We start from the raw sequence: 16,423 nt of genomic DNA on the forward strand, positions 1-16,423 counted from the left end.
CCCCTTTATGTATCCATTAGTTTTGATTGATTATTCCAGCTCAGTTAAGGATTCGACACTAATCCTCTGGATTCTTGTTGACTTGACTCCTAGCCATGTAGTTGATGGTGGTGACCTATTCAAAGATTTGAACTGTCAAAGCAAAAACTGCACCAGATAAGGTTACACAGAGAAAGAAGACTTTATTCAAGACTATAACAATAGGAGAGAGAGATCAGAATACAGTTTGAAATCAATTCTATTAAACAAAGTTTTTAAGAGGATGGTTTTTAAGCACTGGGGTGATTTAGTAGAAAAGTACTGAAGAACATTTCAGGGGAGCTTGATTAATGGATGTGTTGTACCCATGCAGTTAGTTATTTCTGAGTTGACAGTTTTGGTCTCTGTGATTAGGCCATCTGTGTTTGGTGCAAATTGGTGTCTATCACAGTTAGGGTCCTTGGGAGACTGAGGTTGCAGTGAGCCGAGGTTGTGCCATTGCACTCCAGCCTGGGCAACAAAAGCGAGACTCTGTCTCAAAAAAAAAAAAAGTTACCGTCCTACCTTCCCATAGAGGCTGGGATATAGAGCACTATCTTCCTTGATGATTACATTTCAAAGGGATGGCTCTCTGGACTTTAAGGAAGATATTATTGGGTTATAAAACTGGCAAGCAGCTTTTAAAATGATTTACATCTCAAAGAGGGAGAGAAAGAAGTTATGATTACAAGTTTTCTAAAGTAAGTAATCTAAGAAAAGGGAGGTCAAGGGGCCTAGAGTCAGGAAGCAACCTTTTTAGTTTAGTTAAGCTGGGGGAATGTTAAGGCCCTCTTGGTCAGTATTTTAACAGTGTTTTTTAAATTCAAAAAATTCTAGTAGGAAACTTTTTTTAGTCTGGCTTAATTTTATATCTTTATTGAAAAATTAGCTGCTTCTTTGTGATACTGATTAAAATAAGAATATTATTCATTTTACACCAGTGTCTAGAACTGCATGTAAGGCAATTTTTCTAAAGATAGATTTCTTTGGTCCCGTATCCTTGATATTTTATTATCTAACATTTAATATCTACTGGTGATATTTTCTTACTGTGCTGTTTTATGTTTTTTTTAGGGTTTTTCCACTTAATGGTAAAACTTAAAGCAAAATGAATAATTTCTGGGTTTTACAGGGCTCAGTATACACTACACGTATGAAAAGAAGTATGAGGACAAATAAGAGAAACTTAGCTGAAAGTGTGATGATTTTTTAGTGGTTCTTGATTAGGTGGGTCTCAGGTGTCTTAGATCTAAGCAGTTGTCAAGAGAACTTCAAAAGAGTCGACCACAACAGCAGTTGCACCAAAGAGCCCTAGATTTGTGCTGCCCAGTGTGGTAGCCATTAGCCACATGTGACTTATTGAATCCTTGAAGCACGGCTAATCTGTACTGAGATGCGTTGTGTCAAATATACACTGGCTTTTGAAGACTTAGTATGAAAAAAAGAATATGAAATATATAAAATATCTTAATAATTTTTATGTTGATTTCATGTTGACATGATAATTGTGGCTATATTGGGGTATATAAAATTTATTAAATTTAATTTCACTGTTTCTTTTTACTTTTTATGTGGCTACTGGAAAATTTATCATTGCATATGTGACTTGCATATGTGGCTCTTGTTATATTCTATTGGACAGCACTGGCTTTAGATCTTTTTTGATAAGTAATATCAAGAGATATCAAGATATCACTATGTTAGAGTACAGAGGTTAGAGCTTTAAAATTGACAATTTAGTGAAGGACAAGAATTTTCCATATAACTATGTCCCTGGCATAAATTGTATAGAGATTTGTCTATGTGTACTATGTTCATTCTCACTCCCTAATACTTTGCCCCTCATTCTGGCCATGCAGAATAGCTTGTCAGAATTGGGGTCCTCTTGGTAATGTCAGCATACTTGTTGCTTGCTCTTAACTGGATTGCTTCCGAAATGTTTCTTGAAAATGAAACTGCTTCAACAATAAGCTTCTTAATTATGTCATGGGCTCACCATGAGGGTATACAAACAGATCCTCAGCAGTAGCTAATTTTCCTTTAATTGTATCTCATTCTTATGTTGGAATATCCTATTTCTTATTCATGAAAAGCTCTAACACATGTTAATCCATTACAGGTGGAGTAACTAATACGGCACAATATCAGAACAGGCTAATGGTGTATGAACCTAACCAGGTAAGAATCATATAAGAACACCTCATTATCTTAATTAAAATGAATTTTAAAAGATTCCAGAATAATTAGTAATTGGAATGCCAAGTCTACACACACAGATATGCATCTTAAGCTTATATAGAGAAAAGGAAGCATCTGAATAAACTGCTTTTTGGTTCCTTTTTTTGTTTTGTTACTCAAAACATTTCAGCTGCTCTAGTTTTGTGCTATACACAATACATCACCTTTTCAGAGTTCTGCATAATATAGAAATGATTTGAATTGTCCTGTTGCAACATCCTTCTGGAAGGGGCTGCCATTCTAGGAGGGGATCATGCTTATGGTTTATTCTAAAAAACAAGTATTAACTTAATATAGCCCAAATGACCTAAAACAGTATCTAGGACAAGTCTAAAGTAGAAGTATATGAAGAGTTTGAGAGATGGGAAGTATCTGAAGAGTTTTCATCTAACAGCTGGGGGTTGAATATGCATTTGGATGGTGCCTGTACCTTCTTTTGTCTATATTTCATGTACACCCAATTACTACTTTCCCCCAAAAGAAATATTTTTATTCTCTTTTCCATATACCAAAATATGTATGAACCTTGGCAATTGTCTGCTGAATTTTGCCATTTCTATGATTTTGGTAATGTAAATATTTTTGATTATGATGGTATTCCAAAATGATTTGTAGGCTTAATATTCATCAGCTGAAGGTAATGGGATATGACACAACAGATTGGCTTTGGCAGTCTGGGTTGGGACTGGCCACCAAATCTATGTCCATAGTAGACTCAGTGTATTTGGTATCTTTTTATTTTAGCAATTACTTGATTCTGTATTTAATGAAGGCATTTCTCTCTTTGCAAAGTGTGTTTCCTGATGTCATTAGAAGCTGTAGATTTCAGAGACCAAATGTCCATGGGTCAGCTGCCTCACGAGGGATCATTAATTGCGTTGCTTGAGTTTGGTGCACACGTGGTTAAAGAGGAAGAAGGTGTTAACATTTCTCAAATGAGTTCTGTTTCATGTTTGTACACACATGCTCTTTTAAAAAATTCTGCTGGCATATTGTTTACGGTGGGTACTGGCAAACATCACATCTGCTTGCATCTTGCTCAGAATCTCAATAACTCTATCATTCAGCCCTGGTGCTTATTTCTCTTCTAGGCCTTTGTGGAGAGTCGATAATGCCTGCCATCTGCCACAGAGCACATTGCTACCTGCCAACAGGCAGGCTGGGGTGACCTCTGCTTCCCCACCACTGATTAGTATTCACACGCTAGCTTATTAGGAATGACCCCACCAGGCCTCTCTGTTTCTTTGCCTTTGCAGTGGTTGGCGGCTCACCTGGCAGGCACTGCAGTGAAGGAAGCTAAAGATATAATCAGGGGATGCAGGCAGGCTTTGCAAACCAGATGGCATCCATAGTCTAGTGGCAGGGGACTGGACTGCTAATGCAAACATTGATTCCTAATACTGTAATGGGTTGTTTCATAGAAAACACCTAAGAAAAGCATCCTCAGAGTTTTGAGTTAAATACATTCATGTGTAATGTATTATAGATATTAGCAAAATAGCTGAAAGGCAGGCTTGACTATTTTATTAAAGAAGACATTAGATTGGAAGGAAATTCTTATTATATGTTCGAATGAGGGAACACATAAATGCAAGCTTTTCAAGCCGTACAAATCACTTCTTTTCTTGAGTGTATCTTTAAAAGAGCTAGTCTATATGCCTATTAGTGAGTGGACCAATTTTTATACAAAATGTTTATTGTTGTTGTGTCTTGCTTCTTCCCTTACAGTTTTGTGAAATGGTGAAATTCTATGTATTCAAAACATCGTATGACTTTTTTTCTGGCCGAAATCCAATTTTTTCTTGGCAAAAAGGAATCTGGGTTCTTCCTATATGCTTAGTGTTTATGTAGAAAGAAAACTGTTAGGGTTATTTACCTGTCCATTACTTTCTTTACTTATCTGTCCATTACTTAGTTGAGATTTAAAATTAAAGTCATATTTGGTCTTCATTTAATTTTACAATGAGAACCTTATTTTAAGAAAGGTTGGGCATACTCTTCCCATTACTGAGGGTGAACAAGAACCAAATATTGAAGGTTTCACTATTCCCTAAAGTTATCATATAAAAAAGTCTTCCAGCAGGGTGCAGTGGTTCACACCTATAATCCCAGCACTTTGGGAGGCCGAGGTGGGTGGATCACCTGAGGTCAGGAGTTTGTGACCAGCCTGGCCAACATGGTGAAACCCCGTCTTTACTAAAAATACAAAAATCAGCCAGGTGTGGTGGCACGTGCCTGTAATCCCAGCTACTTGGGGGGATGAGGCAGAAGAATCGACTTGAACCTGGGAGGCGGAGGTTGCAGTGAGCCGAGATCATGTCACTGCACTCCAGCCTGGGCAACAGAGCAAGACTCTGTCTCAAATACAATACAAAACAAAACAAAACAAAACAAAACAAAACAAAACAAAACAAAACAAAACTTAGTCTTCCACCAAAACAAATAAATGTGTGCCTAGAAATAACCTTTCCCAATTTGGCAAAAGATGTGACTGTTAATGTATTAAAGGAGGCTGATAAAAGGAAGTGTGGGTGGTTTGTTGCTGAACCAAATCTTAGCTCTTCCACTGATCTCAGGAGGTTAATTTTGGAAAGAACAGCAAAGCCATTACCCTAGCTTATCTAGTGGCCTGAGGTACCCAATGATTATCATCACATCATTTTGAAAAAATGAATATGTATTGAACATTTTTCATGTACATTTTTCTAAGTGCTTTATGTGTATTAGCTCATTTAATCTGCACAATAGGCTTATCAGATAGGCATTATTATCCCCATTTTACAGATGAGAAAACTGGCACAGAGATATTAAGTAAATTGCTCAAGATCACACACAAGTTATAAACCCAGGTAGTCTGGATCCAGAAACTGTTTTCTTAATCATTGCACCACTGTATACAGTATACCTAGCCATTTGCTTTCACTCTTAATGAATTTGCATGAGTAAATTCTCTGAATTGGGTGAGATAAACATCATGAAAATGTCAATGTTCCCCTGATATAATTCGAAATGCGCTATAAAATGCAACACAAACTAGAGAAGATGCCATGTGTAAATCTCAAAAAACAATTAGAATATGTGGCTCTTTTGTACTTGTTCTCATGTAAGAAGCCCATACCTTTCAGCATATATAAACAACATTCAAACAGAATGTTGATCTATTGATTGATAAACATTAGGGTTCCCACTACTTATGAGGCACTCATTGCTGTTTTCTGACATGGAGGTCTCCTACTAACAGAATACACTTAAATTTCTTTTTTCAGAATAAATGGATAAGCCGTAGCCCCATGCTGCAGAGAAGGGTCTACCATTCCATGGCTGCTGTACAAAGGAAGCTTTATGTTCTTGGAGGCAATGACCTAGACTACAATAATGACCGGATCCTTGTGCGCCATATAGATTCTTACAACATAGACACTGACCAGTGGACACGTTGCAATTTCAACCTGTTGACTGGCAAGTACCTTTGATTAAGTAAATCAGGAAAAGTAGATTCAAGAAGTCACCAAACTTGTTTCATAGACATCTTTAGGGCATCACTAAATATTAAGTGCATAGTTGTAGAAGAACCTGCATTTATTAACCAGAAAGGTGTGTATCATTTATGTTCTAACAGAACTACTCATTTAGGTAGCTGAGCATCTAGTTTCTCAGGGCCTATATTACTACCATTATGCATATCCTCATATGGCTGAGGGGCATGTCGAGTCCATTATCATCCATCAGTATTAAGATGGAACTCTGATACAAGTAGGAGGAACCAGACACTGAAAGATTTAATAACTCTTTACAGAAGGAATTTATTGTTTAGTTCTAACTGCTTTTAGTCTTATTTCTTGTGAGTTCAGGAGTTTAGGAGCATGGTCTTCATTATTTGTCACTGTCAAATATTGTTTCTGGGAGTGTTCTCCTAGAAATGAAACCCTTAAGTGGTTCTGTGCACAGGAGTTTAGCTGCATTTCTGGCCACAAATACCCATCCAAGCATTTACCACAGGGCAACATTAGGTATGGACCGTCCTCATCCCAAAAAAGGATGAAAGTAACACGGTGAACAACTTACCCCTCATGTTTCTTTATGGAGTTAATAACTTTTTCCCCCTTGTCAGCTTGCATTGTTAACATCTACAAGTGATCAGATCCCTTCCAGGTCTGCTCAAATAATAGGAAAAATCACAAACTGAAAACGGTAGGTTGGGTTAAGACATTTTAATATGCTGAGTGGGCACTCAATCCCTTGCAGCTGCTGCTGCTGGGGGAGGCAATGCTGGGAATCTAACCAGAGGTTTGGATGCTTGTATTGAGCTCCTGTTTTTGAAAAACGATTTTTGAGGCCCACTGGACAAGGACTTAGAAACTCTCTAAGTTTTAGCGGTACCTTAGGCCCTCGATTCTGGATCTGTGATTCTGCCTGCTGTAAGATCCAGCTTATTTATGACCCCAGTCAATCCTGTGTCAGCCCATCAATAAAAAGAGACTCTTCCACTCTCTGATGGCCTCCAGGGAAGAATATGTGGTAGTCAGTTATTCTGTCTTCTTTTTGAAATGGGAGGGGAAACCTTTCATCATTTTGGCGTGTCAGTATCTAGGGATTATCCAGGCTGGTCCCAGCTCAGGAACTTTAATATAATCTTTAAAATGTTGGGTATGTAAAGAAAGGTAGGGTAGCAAGTTGATCACTCTCCTCTGCCGTTTGTCTTCATTTGGGGCATGCTAGGGGCATGGCTCTGCTTTATTGGCTTCTTGGGGTTGCAGCTGTTACTTTACAAATGTAAGCACTTGCTAAAAAGCATTTGTGGGTACTAGAAGAGGTGTTTGCATTTCTATAATATACCTTATTTCCACCACTGTAAATTAATGGCATATGACATAGTATAGAATTCAGTTCTACATGGCTTACTATTGCTATATTTAATGCTGTACTTACTAACTTGGCTGGCTAATAAGTGTTTTGACCTGGTTCTGACCCAACACAGGTTCATTCTCTGAGAAATAGTGCTTAATTTTTCTGAGTACTGGGAGGCAGTGATTAGTTGCTGCAAAAATCCCATGGAGTATACAAATGTGCCACAGGGGAAAATTGTAACCCTCAGTGGCAAAAGGGTTAATTAAAATATGTAAGAAATGGATTTATTTTTTTTCTTTTTATTCAATTCTCTTTACTTTAGGCCAAAATGAATCTGGAGTTGCTGTCCATAATGGGAGAATATATTTAGTTGGTGGATATTCAATTTGGACAAATGAGCCTCTGGCTTGTATCCAGGTGAGTGGTAGAAGCTCCTTTTGAAGTTTGTTCAAGTGGTTCAGCGAGGTTACATTTTGCAATGCTGCTACTGAAGAAAGAGATATTTATGTTTCGAAAGAGGCTTAACATCCCTTTTTTTGTGCAACTAGTTCAGCCACTAAACTTCATACTGTATCCTAAAAATGATGCCTAAATAAATTATTGAGCCCTATTAAAAATAAAAATGGGGATGAATTTTGAAAAATATATATAATATATATTGGAAACTGGGAAACCGGGATAGCTTTCCCTTTCTCATAAATCAAAAAATTCTAAAAATCTTTGGCAATAGTTCCTTCACATCCCCCAAGCTTTACAAATACTTCCTTTCCACACCATTGCCTTATTTTCTATATTACAGTTCATTCATTCCCACAAATGCCACCTACAAGGGTGTTCTTCCTCCATGGCAGAGGCTGTGAGCAGTAGTGGTTTATGACTGGTCTGATAGGGACAGCCTCTGTCCCAAAGAATAGCCCTGGTGCATCAGCATATGAGCAGCCCAGGCTGGGCAGGTTGCCAGCTGGGCCTTTCAGAAGAGCAATAGCCCTCATTGATAGACACATTCATAGTATTATTCCTATTATTATTTTACAGTTATTACCATAGTTTTCTCTTTTACATGTTCTCTGATAAAATATTGACATGTATTAGCCCTGACCTTTCTTCCTGACCTCCAGAAAAGTATATCCTTATAACTACTTTTATTATCTAATCGCATCTTTATGGGAAGATTTTTAACAACTGCATCAATATCTTTAATAGTTGCAGAACTGTTCAACATTTTTATTTCTTTTTCAGTCACATCTCATAAAGTACATATATTTTCAAGAAACTTCCATGTTGTCTAAGTTTTCAAAATTGCTAGCATATAGTTGTTGTGTTATCCTTAGTTATATCTCCCTTTACATTCATAATATTGTCTCTTCTTCTCTTGATTTGTCTTGACAGAGGTTTGTCTGGGGAATTTAAAGTACTTCTGTTATTCATATAGGTGAAGTTAAAAAAGTCAAGGGTAAGGTACATATGGAAAATATAATTAACAAGCTTGTCTGAATGGATATGAGTTCTGATTGAGCAGTTGGAAAGACTATATTTTTCTTGGCATACATGGAACATTTACAAAAACCAGTCGTGTACTAGGGTTAGGGTTAAGAAAACTTTAGTTAAAAAAATTAAGTATTGGTTAGTATTATGTATCTCTAATACAATGCAATTAAGTTAGAACTTAACAAAAAAAAACCCTACATAACTGGAAATAATAAAACACATTGCTATATAACATGGGTTAAAGAAGAAATCATAATGGAACTCAAAAAAATTCCCAGAACTGTGATAATTAAAACAATATACAACAAAGCATGTGAGATATAGCTTCATAAGTTAGAAAATGAACCAAAAAGTAATCTCAAAGAAAGTAGAAGAGGAGAGATGATAAAGATGAGAGAAAATTAATAAACTGGGAAACAATAGTACAGGAGAAAAGAATTATCAAAGCCACACACACATGAAGAGCCACATAAGACTTTAAGGGAGTTCACTGAAGGCTGCCTTGTACTGGTTTTAGTTAGTTAATGGAAAGCTGCCTTGGACTAGAGCTTCGTCCTGTCTTTCGGATAACAACAAATGAGCAAACTTTTCTCTCAAAGAGTGCTTCTAGTCTTGATCCAAGCATGTATTTTGTAGTCCTTCATAGTCTTTTAGGTTTCTTTTTATTTTTTGCTTTTCAGAATTGGTAGAACTTAGAACTGGGCAACAGTTCTGTATAGTGCTGGAACACTGTTTTTTAAGTGGCTTTGGGACCCTTCATTTGATCACTTGCACAATAGAAGTAAGTTTGGGTTTATCATGAAATAAAATTGTAAATTTTAAATACATTTATGAGCATATTTCTACTAATTTTAGTATCCGATTAGCTCAAGGAATAGAAAATGAGTGGAAATCGTAACATAATGAGGAAATAAAGAAAATACTGTACATATCAAGTTTAGGAGACCAGAGTGCGGCCATAGTGCACCCTTTTTCCACATCTCATATTTTGTTAACAGTCATGAATGTTAGCTTGTAAGACATAGAAACTTAAATAAAAAAAACTTCGTAGTCACATAATTTGTTTTTTGTCACCAAAGAATTTTTCTGTAAATTATCACTAATCATATACACTAATTAATTGCTAATGACATTTGGCTGTTTTCAAACAAATCTATCCACAAGAAATGAAGAGGTAAACAAGTACATATTTTAAACCACTGAGGATATTTGAGAGTATCCTCAGGATTATGGTGATTATCAAAGGGGATTCAATTATTTTTTAAGTCAATACCTGTATTAGTGGAATAAGTTTCACCTCTGAGATTGTACAATAATATATTCTAATATATTTGCTTTTAAATAAAAGTCAGCATGATGGATATTTCTGTGTTCCAGTAGCCATTTTGATGAACAGAATCAATCCTTTGGCAAATACTGTGTTTATTCCTTTGGCTAGCACACTGGTCCTTCAAAGCACAGACAAATTTGTTAATCTTTTTTTTTTTTTTCCCCCTGAGAGTGTCTTGCTCTGTCGCCCAGGCTGGAGTGCAGTGGCGCAATCTTGGCTTACTGCAACTTCTGCCTCCTGGGTTCAAGTCATTCTCCTGCCTCAGCCTCCTGAGTAACTGGGATTTCAGGCATGCGCCACCATGCCCAGCTAATTTTTTGTATTTTTTAGTAGAGATGGGGTTTCACCATGCTGGCCAGGCTGGTCTCAAACTCCTGAACCACCCGCCTCCGCCTCCCAAAGTGCTGGGATTACAGGCGTGAGCCACTGCACCTGGCCGATTTGTTATTAAGAGCCTTTACTATTAATAGGTAATAAGTATCCCTGTAAGCATATGGATTATCACTTAAAGAGATGTTTGAAATAGAGGTATTCATGGATAGTGACATGTATCTTTCATTTTAGTTAATGACAGCTGGTTATAGGCTATATTATCATTCATTCTGAACTAAAGCTCCATTTTTTTATGTTATGGATGACTATAGAACAATTTGTTTCAATACACTAACAGTAATAAATTGATGGTTGGAGAGAATAGCTACATGTTCAAAAGTAGGCCACTTCTTTACTACTTAAAGAACATCCAATAGAGGCAAGATGATGGGAGACTGGAATAGTATTTATGAGAAAATGCTTAACAGTGGAAATTCCAAAGTATGTCAGTAGGTTGAGAAGTACAGAAGCATGGTGGGGAAAAATCATATGCATACTAAAAATATAAAGGTTTAAATTTTTTGTGTCATCAATCACAAATCTATATAATATTTGATCCAAGATTAATCCACAAATCATTAATCCAAGAGCATGGCTGATTAATGGAAGTCATACTTAAATAGTTCTGAGATTGTTCTATTAACATTTGGAAGTACTAATTTTTTTTTGCCCTTGAAAGTACCAGCCAATAACTTCTCATTGAACTGTCCCTTCTGGACCCTAATCCAAGCTCATTTAACTGTGATTTGTAGGATTCAACCACAGTGGGATGAAGCATGTCCAATGTTGAAAAAGCATACTTTATTTCCTGCTACTACTATGATTTAGCACAGACTATTTATCCATCAGAACAACAACCCAAACAGGAGAAAAGCAGAGATACTCTTAGATTGAGATTTGGACTCGTTAGTAATAAACACTCATGGAAAATACTGGAAATAGATTACTGATGAAAATGAAGGTGTTCTTGTTTATTTAGTGGATGTGTAAACTAATGTCTATCACAGAGGTTTGACTCTAATCTTGTGTGCCATAGATGACAAGTGGCACATAAAAGAGCAGCTGTGTAAGTGTGCAAGTGATTAGTCTGTGTTTCTAGATCACCTCTACTGTTCTCTTCATTTACTATTATTTCTTTTTGGCTGGAGGATACAGTGCCAGCTTGGCACCACATTCTCCCAAACGCCTTCTTTCAGCCAGTTTACAGGGGAGTGTTTTGGAGAAAAACTGCCAATGCTTCCTTTTCCCTTCTCAGATTAAATACATTACATCTGCTTAACATATGCAGTCTCTGTTGGCCCAGGAAACCAGACAAAAGCTCTCTGGATGATTATCTCATTAGTATTTTGCCTTCTAAAAATGTTTTCAGTCAGGAGGGAGGGCACAAAATCCTTGCTCTTTCTGGGTTGCATCTTGAGCTCAAATACTGGCTCCACCACTTGCCGTGTGACCCTGAGAAAGTCACTTAATTTTTTCTGGTATCAATTTTCTTCTCTGTAAATTGAAGACAATACTTAACCTTATAGAGTTGTGGTAAATACTAAATGACCTCTGATTTACTTCTTGTATTTAATGAAATACTAGCCAAAACCCCACCGGGGTTTTCCCTTTTCTCATGGGGCGAAGTAGTGATACTTGTCAAACTGATCTTGAAAGATTCTCTAGGAAAGTAAATGAGTAAGAATAATCAAGAAAATTTTGAAAATAAATGAGGAGTCTTGCCTTACTTAGTCAAAAACGTGACACTGAAAGAAAATACATCAATTAGCAAAAGAACAGAGAAAACGTTTGTATTTAGTATATGAGTTATTTTAAATTAGTAGTGACAGGGTATATTGTTCAATAAAGAGATTGGGACATCTAATCTCCACTTAAGTTTGTTCTTTCTTTTATTCTAGGACTTAGTAATTTCCTCCTTTGTGAAACATGGATTCCCAAATTTCAAGGGCCCATTTCCTGTAAAATAATGCGTTATTGCAGTTAAAGTCTTTTTTTTTTTTTTTTTCTCCAGACGGAGTATCACTCTGTCGCCCATGCTGGAGTGCAGTGGTGCGATCTTGGCCCACTGCAAGCTCTGCCTCCCAGGTTCAAGCCATTCTCCTGCCTCAGCCTCCCGAGTAGCTGGGACTACAGGCACCCGCCACCACGCCTGGCTTTTTTTTGTATTTTTAGTAGAGACAGGGTTTCACCATGTTAGCCAGGATGGTCTCGATCTCCCGGACTCGTGATCCACCCACCTCGGACTCCCGAAGTCCTGAGATTACAGGCATGAGCCACCGCGCCCAGCCTATTGCAGTTAAAGTCTTAAGATTTATCCACACAGGTGATAGATGAAGGCATGAGAGTGGACTAGATCATTAAAGACGGGTACTAAGAGCTCTGTGATTGAAATATTGGGAAACACCTACGTCCAGGATGCAGATGAAGGAAAAGGGAGTCAAGGTGGACTGCAATATGACAATGTCAATAACAAACTTTCATTTTTTTAAAACACTAAATCCAAGGGAGGCAAATGTTTAAATAGTTAGAGAAAAGTCAAATGAAAAGGGATTAAGATGATAACTGCAGACTTGAAAGAGCCTAATAGGTTTGACAAATGGGGTGAGAGCAGCTCTCCCGAAGAAAGAATTTTCCTGCTTCGAAGATTCAGCCAGGTTCAGTTAGGAGACAGCAGGCACTGACTAACAAAGAGGCTGTGCTATATAAGAAGAGAGAGGCCAGGCACAGTGGCTTACACTTATAATCCCAGCACTTCGGGAGGCTGAGATGGAAGGATTGCTTGAGCCCAGGAGTTTGAGACCAGCCTGCGCAACATGGCGAGAGCCCATCACTACAAAAAATTTACAAATTAGCTAGGCATGGTGGTGTGCACCTGTGGTCCTGGCCACTCAGGAGGGTGAGGCAGGAGGGCTGCTTGAGCCCAAGAGATCAAGGCTACAGTGAGCACCACTGCACTCCAGCCTAGGTGACAGAGCAAGACCCTGTCTCAAACAAACAAACAAAGAAACAAAAAACTCCAGCATGAACAGGAAAGAACTGGGGAAAAACTTCCAGAATCGACTGAATGAATTTTGAATTTGCTACTAAGCTGTGTTATATTCCACAACCTGCCAGACACTGAGCTAGATGTCATCAATTTTCACAACAAAGCTGCAAGGTCTTGTTTTCTTCATTTCACAGATGAGGATGTTTAAGCCAACATTATGTCAGACTACCTACTAACTAGTTTGGACAAGTTATTTAATTTGTCTAAGGCAGTTTTCTTAAATGAAGATAATGCTACCTACCTCATAATTGTTCTGAAGATTAAATGCTTATAAATATACATGTATGTATATATGTACATCCAAAAACATACCAACATAGTGTAGCATTTAGTAGGAGCTTAATAAATATTTCTGGTACCATCCAAGCAAGAAAAAGAATTCCTAAGATATGGTGATGGTGGCATAACTGAATTTAAGTTCAGAATTTCTTTTATGTGTACATAGCTTTATTTTGAGCAGTCATCTTTGATATACAAGCTTCTTCTCTTCCTCTTTTGTAGGTACTGGATGTAAGCAGAGAAGGCAAAGAAGAAGTATTCTATGGGCCTACACTCCCTTTTGCTTCCAATGGAATAGCAGCATGCTTCCTTCCAGCTCCATATTTTACATGCCCTAACCTTCAAACTCTTCAAGTGCCTCATCACAGGATTGGCACCATCTGAAAAGCCAGTGCCATCATGAACAGGAGGAAAACATAGCCCTGACTGTTGGATACTGGGCATGAAAAGACTCAGTGCTCAACGCTTCCTTGTCTTGCTTTATAGGTCTTATATTCAGATAAATTTAAGCAAAAAATGAACAATTTTCTAAAATACACCCTTCTCAGTGTATGTCAACATGTAATATGTATGACTTTTATTGTGGTATGGCTTAGTGCCAATTTAAGGTACATTGTTTCCATGGGTCTTTAGAGCATTCTTTGTACACTTTTTCTAATCAGCACTGTCTTAAGACAACATAACACTGTTAGTAAGGCAATTTATTGGACACAATGGCATTGATGATCTTAAAAATATATATATATTCTGTACTTAATCCCTTTATTATTTAAAGCTGGGCTTGTAATTTTTCTTTTTAAAATTTAACATTATGCAGCCCTGCTCAGTAGAGACTCAGCATTATGACATCATAAATTTTTAAATGCCATATTTTATTCAAGGTGATACGAATAATAGACATACACTGGAACAGCAGTTGAAATACCCAGATTTTTCACCTTGGTTACTCTGACCTTGGGTCAGAACCTAACTTTACAGTGCTTCAGTTTTCCCACCTTTTAAGGAGGATAATTACTGATTTCCATGTTAATTTAAAAGAACATTATGAGGATTAGGCGAACACTTTGAAATACTTTGCCCAAGAAAAAGAAAAATGTTACTGAAGTTATAAGGTATTTTACTGTCTTTAGAACCTTGTAATTGAACAGGGAGATTATTTTTGAAGTTTAAAAATTACTAGATAGAATTTAGAAACATGTTATGGAATAAATGATTCTAAAAAGCATGTGAAAGAGACACACAATTAGGAAATAGGGAGTTTATCAAAATCTAAACTTGTACAGATATCCAAACTTGCCTCAAGTAACTCTCAGATGTCTCATTTAAAATCATTTAGTGAAAAATGACATTTAAAGCTAAAAAATAATTTTTAGTTGTACTAATTATGGTACCATAAAGTGCTTTGACATAAATTTGAACCTAGAATTGGCAGTTCTAATAAAAGTTTTTCCACTTTGTTAAAGGTTATGTCAATCTTGAGTGCTTGTGGAATTCTTCACCACCAATACATATTTTATTACTATCCATCACTTTTAATAATGCATAGGAATTCTTTTTTAGACTAGTTTTTGGGTTTGCTTTGTCTATAACAAAAAATAAATACAACAACTTAATAACCACATTTGAAAACAAATTTAATAAGTATAATGTGAGTTTTTCTTTTTTCCTAACTTCCTCAGGACCTAGGTCACCTTTATTAAAAGGAAGAATTCACTCTTTTTCCCTTGGCAATTTAATCATTCAGCAATCCCTCTCTTAAAGGAAATTGTTATTTTATTCATGTAACCATTTTTTTGTAATCAAAAAAGTGAGTAAAAACGATCTTTTTGTCTTACATACAGAATTCACTAACTTCATAATCGTTATACATAAAACATTGAAAAAATATATGGCTTCTGGTTATTCAGATTTAAAGGGCAGGAAAGGGGATTATGGAGAAGGAAAACAGGTAAATTTTAAAAAGAATAGGAATTTAGTATAGACAAACATTAAGAGTATTTGGACAGTTCTGAACAGTGAAAATTGATATTGACAATTGATATTTAGAATGAAGACAGCTTCTTTAAATGGTTTAAGCCATCTAAACTAAATTTTAAAAATGCCTTACCAAGGCAGGAGAATGAACTCCAGTATTTCAGAAAACTTTTCTACAAGGACTTAAGTATTCAGCTATATTAATTTTTCTACTTGGGACATGAATTTTCTCTCTAGCAGTTTTACCTAGTAAAACTATTAAAATCTATTTGTATTCCCAGGCCCTGCATCCAATCAATGAAAGGGAAAAGCTCTAAAAATAAGCTTACCCAACTAATAATGGAAAGGTAGCCTGAAACTACCCTTATTTCTGTATATATTTCTAACAATTCATATAAAACAAATCAGCATATATTAAACCCCTCCTAAGTGATCTTTATAATGTAATATTCATTAATATTATGGAACTGAACTCAGAATTTTAAAAAGTTTTACCAGGTTCGGACACATCCTTTACAGCTATAGCCAAGAGCAGTATAAAAACATAACGTCTCTTCCCTAAAAGGGAAAAAACCTAGATAACTTATAATTAGATCCTTTTATTCAAGGTTATCAATAATAGAAATAAGAATTCTATTAAACTATGGTCATATGAGCCAAATTTCACTGAAACTATTCAAATATACATTTTCGATTTAAGTGAACTACACTATAGTAATTCATCTTCCATTTCCATTTTTACTCTTCAAAATTAAAGGCTATATTGTATTTGTAATGTAAATATTATACTAATGTGAATTTCTATAGGAAGGTCATCAGACTTGCAAACA

At 36.4% G+C, this 16,423-nt stretch overlaps 1 protein-coding gene across 8 annotated transcripts in view; it reads left to right on the plus strand.

Annotated features, from left to right (window-relative positions):
* Nucleotides 1-15,081, plus strand: part of KLHL32 (kelch like family member 32) — a 215,734-nt gene extending 200,653 nt beyond the window's left edge. For 7 of the 8 annotated variants that reach the window (XM_002817169.6, XM_024248574.3, XM_063724913.1 and 4 more), the window contains 4 exons: nt 2,138-2,196; nt 5,523-5,715; nt 7,427-7,521; nt 13,842-15,081. In XM_002817169.6, coding sequence (XP_002817215.1) covers nt 2,138-2,196; nt 5,523-5,715; nt 7,427-7,521; nt 13,842-14,003 — 509 coding nt within the window. In that variant the 3' untranslated portion in view covers nt 14,004-15,081. Of the gene's footprint in view, nt 1-2,137; nt 2,197-5,522; nt 5,716-7,426; nt 7,522-13,841 lie in introns of those variants that run through there. The other variant, XM_054557906.2, reaches the window with a different exon arrangement.
* Nucleotides 15,082-16,423: the final 1,342 nt, after the last annotated feature.

The sequence above is a fragment of the Pongo abelii genome, chromosome 5 (assembly GCF_028885655.2).
Source record: "Pongo abelii isolate AG06213 chromosome 5, NHGRI_mPonAbe1-v2.0_pri, whole genome shotgun sequence".
Lineage (NCBI taxonomy): Eukaryota > Metazoa > Chordata > Mammalia > Primates > Hominidae > Pongo > Pongo abelii.